The sequence below is a fragment of the Galeopterus variegatus genome, unplaced genomic scaffold (assembly GCF_000696425.1).
Source record: "Galeopterus variegatus unplaced genomic scaffold, G_variegatus-3.0.2 Scaffold1086, whole genome shotgun sequence".
NCBI classification, from domain to species: domain Eukaryota; kingdom Metazoa; phylum Chordata; class Mammalia; order Dermoptera; family Cynocephalidae; genus Galeopterus; species Galeopterus variegatus.
In genome coordinates, this window is record NW_007727197.1 from 396124 (window position 1) to 402371 (window position 6248).

Consider the following 6248-nt stretch of genomic DNA (forward strand, 5'->3'; position numbering starts at 1 on the left):
CCAAACCCTCGGCGGGAGCGCCGCCACGCTTCCCAAGCGGCGCACTGTAGCAGTGCACCACCGGGCCGGCCCAGCAGTTTTTGTTTTATGATGGGACTCAAGAATTGCATGTGTGTGGTTTGAGTTATATCATTAATTCAACTGAAATTCATTTCTAATTTGTACAAAAAGTATCATAAAATTAAAAAACAAATTTTGGGGCCGGCCCGGTGGCGCACTGCTACAGTGCGCCACTTGGGAGCTCAGCAGTGCCCCCGCCGAGGGTTCGGATCCCACATACAGACCAGCCGCTCACTGGCTTAGTGAGGTGCGGGCGCAACACCGAGGGTTGTGATCCCGTTGCCGGTCCTGGTCCGGTACGGGCGCGACACTGAGGGTTGCGATCCGTTGCCGGTCACGAAAAAAGACAAAAAAGGAAAAAAAAAAAAAAACAAATTTTGGTAGGATGGTGGTTACCAAAGATGCCAGGGGTAGGGGAGGGAATGTGGAGTTGTTGGTCAAAGGGTGCAAAGTTCAGTTAAACTGGAGGAGTAAGTTTTTGATATCCTTTGCACAGCAGGGTGACTATAGTCAATAATAATGCATCCTATATTTCAAAATAGCTGAGAGTAAATTTCAAATGTCTCACCACAAAAACTAAGTGAGGTAATGGATATGTCAATCAATTTGATTTAATCATTCCATATTGTATACATATATCAAAACATCACATTGTACCCATTAATGGTATACAATTATGATTTGTTAATTAAAAATAATATTCATAAAAAACCAAATTTTCTTATAATAGCTAATATCTATTGAGCACTCGCTATGTGTCAGGCACTGTTCTACATACCCTAAACTCACTTAATCTCCCAACAGTCCTGTTGAGGGTAGATACTGTTATTATCCACATTTTGATAACAGTTGAAGAGAAGCTCAAAGAAGTTGAGTTGTCTGAGGCAATACCAGGCTGTATTACTTTGCCTGGGCTGCTGTAACAAAGTACAGGTGGCTTAAGCAACAGAAATGTGTCATCTTACAGTTCTGGAGGCCAAAAGTCCACAATGAATATGTCTGCAAGGTTGGTTGGTCCTTTCTGAGAGCTGCAAGGGAAGAATCTATTCTGGGCCTTTCTCCTTGGCTTGTGGGTGGCCGTCTTCTCCTGTATCTCTCACATTGTCTTCTCTCCATGCACATCTCTGTATCCATATTTCCCCTTTTTAGAAGGACACCAGTTATATTGCATGAGCTCGTTTTAACTTGACTTTCTTTGTAAAGGCCCTATCTTTAAATAAGGTCATATGGGGTGCAGGGAGTACTGAGGGTTAGGATTTCAACCTACTAATTTAGAGGGGAGTACACATAATTCAACCAGCAATACCAACTAACAGTGATGTAGCTGGAGTTCTAATCCAGCAGTCTGGCCCCAGAACCCAAGCCTTCAGATGCCACGTTACACTGCCTTAACCATGGTAGGTCGAACCACATGAAATTGCCATGTTTGTGGTCAGACACATTTGAGTATTGGCAGTTTCATGTGACTCAACTTGAACTATTTCCAAATTATGTAATTCAGATCAATCTTACAAGTATTATCACCCTTTATGTGCCTGGAACTGAGGAATGGAGGATACCGAAGAAATCAAATAAATGGGCTATAGCCTGGAGAATCTATACTCTCTTCAGAATTTATACTCTTAATTTTTATTTCTCTTAAGGTAGACAAAGCATAAACATGCACAAAAAACCCTTTGAAAACAGTATCAGTCATTGTGCAAAGGAGCATCTACCATTTTTCCTTGGTGTTTCTGTTCTAGCAGATATGGAAGTTTTGGATGTAACAATCAAACAGATAGATGTGTCGAAACTTTCACTAGTGTATTGATCAGGGCTGTCTGGTTAGAAATTAGAAAAAAATACCTCCATCATGCTGACATGCCAATAAGGAGAACATTCTCACCTGAATTTCACCAGTGCTGTCGTCAGTTTCAAAACTGAAGGTGATGATTTCAACAGTAAAGGGCACATCATGAACAGTGGTCAAGTTTAGTTGCCCTTTTATATAATTCATAAAATTAAGTTTATTAAGTAGACTTAATCTTAAAAACTGAGCATTTAAAATAGCTCCAATATAGTAGTCTCTAGGTTAGATTTGTTTCTCAATACCAAGGTAACTACTTTAACCCTGATTCCCTAGTTGCTTTTGTTGAAAAAAGCCTTTCCTGTAAATTTACATCGTATCATCTAAAACATTTTTCATTTTTCTCTCACTTAAAAATACTGTCTTTCATGATTTAGTTCAGTAAAACCTTTCTAACAACAGTGGCAATCTAATACCATCTAACTTCTATCTCTCTCTTCCAAGATTTTATATTTTTTCATACTATAGGTAGTAATAGCCTTAGGAGTTATCAGAGAAAACCAGGATTTTACACAAAACTGAATGAATACCTTGTTTGAATCCTGCTTACTTGCCATGTCATCATACCTTGAAGCTTGGCAAAATTAGTAGGATTCAGAAAACCAGCAATTGACAACATATTCCCTCTTCATTCTCACAAGTTTTTTTTTTTTTTTTTTTTTGGTTTTAGGTGTTCCAACCCCGAGCCAGGAAATTCTGCGGCACACACTGAACACACTGGTACGGGAGAGGAAAATCTATCCCACTCCAGATGGCTATTTCATTGTGACCCCACAGACTTATTTCATAACTCCTTCCCTCATAAGAACTAACAGTAAGTGGTACCATTTGGATGAGAGGATACCTGACAGGTCTCAGTGTACCTCTCCACAACCCGGGACCATCACGCCCTCTGCCTCAGGCTGCGTCAGGGAGAGAACATTGCCCAGAAACCCCTGCGACGCTTGCCACTGCTGCAGAGAAGACATGCACAGCATGCACGCGTCCACTCTGCAGAGGAAATCTGCCAAGGACTGCAAAGACCCCTACTGCCCTCCTACCCTGTGCCAGGTGCCACCCACGGAAAAGAGCAAAAGTACTGTAAATTTTTCTTATAAGACAGAAACTCTCTCAAAACCTAAAGATAGTGAAAAGCAGTCCAAAAAATTTGGGCTCAAGTTATTCCGGCTAAGTTTTAAAAAAGACAAGACCAAACAGCTGGCCAATTTTTCTGCCCAGTTTCCTCCCGAAGAGTGGCCCCTGCGAGATGAGGACACGCCGACTACTATCCCTCGGGAAGTGGAAATGGAAATTATCAGGCGTATTAACCCAGACTTGACTGTGGAGAATGTCATGAGGCACACCGCACTCATGAAGAAACTGGAAGAAGAAAAAGCACATAGGAGTAAAGCGGGGTCCTCTGCCCATCACAGCGGGAGAAGCAAAAAAAGTAGGACTCATCGAAAGTCGCATGGAAAGTCTCGGTCACACAGCAAGACGCGAGTGTCTAAGGGAGACCCTTCGGATGGTTCGCATCTGGATATCCTAGGTGAAAGAGACTATGACTTTTGCGATCCTATTACCAGGGCCCCAAGGGAGGGCTGCTTCATCATTGAACACAAAGGAGATAACTTTATCATGCATAGCAACACAAACGTGATCGAGTCCCATTTCCCTATGACGCCAGAATGGGATGTGTCTGGTGAACTGGCCAAAAGGAGAACTGAGATGCCTTTTCCTGAACCTTCCAGAGGAAGCTCCCACTCAAAAGTGCACCGAAGCCACAGCCATACCCAGGACCGGCGGTCCAGGAATGAGAGATCCAACAAAGCCAAGGAGAGATCCAGATCAATGGATAACTCCAAAGGCCCTCTGGGTGCTTCTTCTCTAGGGACTCCTGAAGATCTTGCTGAAGGCTGTAGCCAAGATGACCAGAACCCCAGCCAACCCTACATTGACGACAGTACTTTAAGGCCTGCACAGACTGTTGGCCATCAAAGGGCTCTCATTTCGTCCACAGGCTATAAAGAAGTGTGTATTCCGGAAATCATCAGTGGCAGCAAGGAACCTTCCAGTGCTTGTAGCCTTTTGGAGCCAGGTAAACCACCCGAGAGTTTGCCATCCTATGGTGAACTCAACTCTTGTCCAACGAAAACAGCCACAGATGACTATTTCCAGTGCAACACCTCGAGCGAGACAGTGCTCACAGCACCATCACCGCTAGGAAAGAATAAGGAGGACCATGACACTCTGACCCTGGCGGAAGGGGTCAAAAAGCTGTCTCCATCTGATAGGCAGACTCCGCATTCCTCCAGGGAGCCTGTAGGACATAAGGAGGAGTCGCCAAAAGGGCCTGGTGGGGGTTCAGCTGCTTCGGGCGGAGTGGCTGAGGGGATTGCCAATGGACGCCTTGTCCAGCACCACAGTGCTGAGCCCAGCAGCCTGGACAAGAGGAAAGAGATATTCAGCAAAGACACACTGTTCAAACCTCTTCACAGCACCTTGTCTGTAAACAGCTATCACAAATCGAGCCTGTCCCTCCTCAAATCTCACCCGAAGACACCTGCTGACTCACTGCCAGGCCGATGTGAGAAACTGGAAACTTCCCTGGGAACCTCGGCAGCACAAGCCATGCCTGTTTCCCAGCGTCAGCAGGAGCCAGGAGGGAACCAGGAAGCCTCATTTGACTATTACAACGTCTCTGATGATGACGACTCTGAGGAAGGAGCAAACAAAAACACCGAGGAGGAGAAAAATAGAGATGATGTAGGTACCATGCAGTGGCTCCTCGAGAGGGAAAAGGAAAGAGACTTGCAGAGGAAATTTGAGAAGAACCTCACCCTCCTCACCCCAAAAGAAACTGATAGCAGCAGCAACCAGAGAGCCACCCATTCAGCCCGGCTGGACAGCATGGACAGCAGCAGCATCACTGTGGACAGTGGATTCAACTCCCCACGGTAGGGAGAGGCATCTCTCTGCACATACATACACATACCAGGGCCTGGGGCTTTATGCAAATCACTTGAAAAGCTTCTGATTTTACAATCTCAGTTCTGTGAATGAAGATTAAGGGTTGTGTGAGTAGTATTGTTAACAACCTGTTTCTGACTTCTTTTTCAGGAATTGAAAAAAATGTTTCTGCAGCTGTAGAGATCACCAATCTGGACTGGTGGGTTGGCTCCTTCCCTCAAACTTGCTTCAGTCTGGTCTAAGACCAACACTTCCCAGTATTTTTTCTTCTATGTTCATATTACCACCACTCTAAAGAAATTGATTTTTTTTTTTATGTCCTTCAAAAATTGTAACTTTTTGAGTAGAGTGAATTGTCAGTGGGGAGCAGGGGTTGGGAGTAAATTGATTGATGCTAGGATGAAGATCCCTCTAGTGAGAATATAATAGCAGATCTCAAAACCTTTCCAGCAGATCTAGAAGCTTGTTGCCATTTTAATCCCTACTTTCTGTGCAGCCTGCCCCCCTTGCTCAGATGCCTTCCTCTCTCCACCTGCATGGCTACGGAGCAATGGAAACTTGTTCCCCTCACACAAAGGTGAGGGGCCTGTGCTCTGTTAGCTCAAAGCAAGTGCCTGCACTTTTCTTTCTCCTCCTGCAGAATCAATACAACTCACTCAGGCACTCTGATTATAGCCCCTTCTTTTTAATTGGTGTTGGTAATTCAGCTAAGGGTAGACAATGGAGAGTATGGTCATGTCCAAAACACTGAAGTTGTTCAGGGCCTAAGAAAGCAAGCCAGACCCTATGCAACTTCTTTTTTTCTCCCTAACTCTTCCTTCTCCTCAAAGAGCAATGGGACCTAATTCTCCTTCTAAATTCTACTCCAGATTGGTGACTCTGAGATGCAGAAATACTACTGAGAGATCAACATTTCTCATCAGCTGTGATTCCCAAAATTTTACGACACTTATCATTTTAACAAGTACCCAGATAGGATTATGTACTTGGTATATTTATTTTAATTATTAAGAATTAAAATTAATTCTGTTGTGGTCATTTCACCATATCTCTGGATAATTTTGGGACAGCGCATCCCAAAACCAGAATTGGGAATCATTAAACTGTTTGTTCCATATTAGGCTGTTTTCATTTCTTAAAGGGCTAGTTGTTCATTATTATTATCATTATTTATTATTATTATTATTATTAATTATTAGTAGTAGTAGTATGGTCATGTAACATTTTTTCCAAATTAACACATGTGTCAAAGTCTAATGCCTGATCAGACCTCAGAGGTGGCACTCTGTTTAAAGTGGGTGGGAGACCGGGAGTCTCAGGTCTCCTCAACCGATCCCTTGAGGAGCCCTAAGCAACCTCAGGGAGCCATGGCACTCAGTCTGCAAACTATTGG

At 43.7% G+C, this 6248-nt stretch overlaps 1 protein-coding gene across 1 annotated transcript in view; it reads left to right on the forward strand.

Annotated features, from left to right (window-relative positions):
- Positions 1–5184, forward strand: part of STOX2 (storkhead box 2) — a 92972-nt gene extending 87788 nt beyond the window's left edge. Inside the window, exons 3-4 of the mRNA XM_008574672.1 lie at positions 2577–4842; positions 5006–5184. Coding sequence (XP_008572894.1) covers positions 2577–4842; positions 5006–5012 — 2273 coding nt within the window. The 3' untranslated portion in view covers positions 5013–5184. The remainder of the gene's footprint in view (positions 1–2576; positions 4843–5005) is intronic.
- Positions 5185–6248: the final 1064 nt, after the last annotated feature.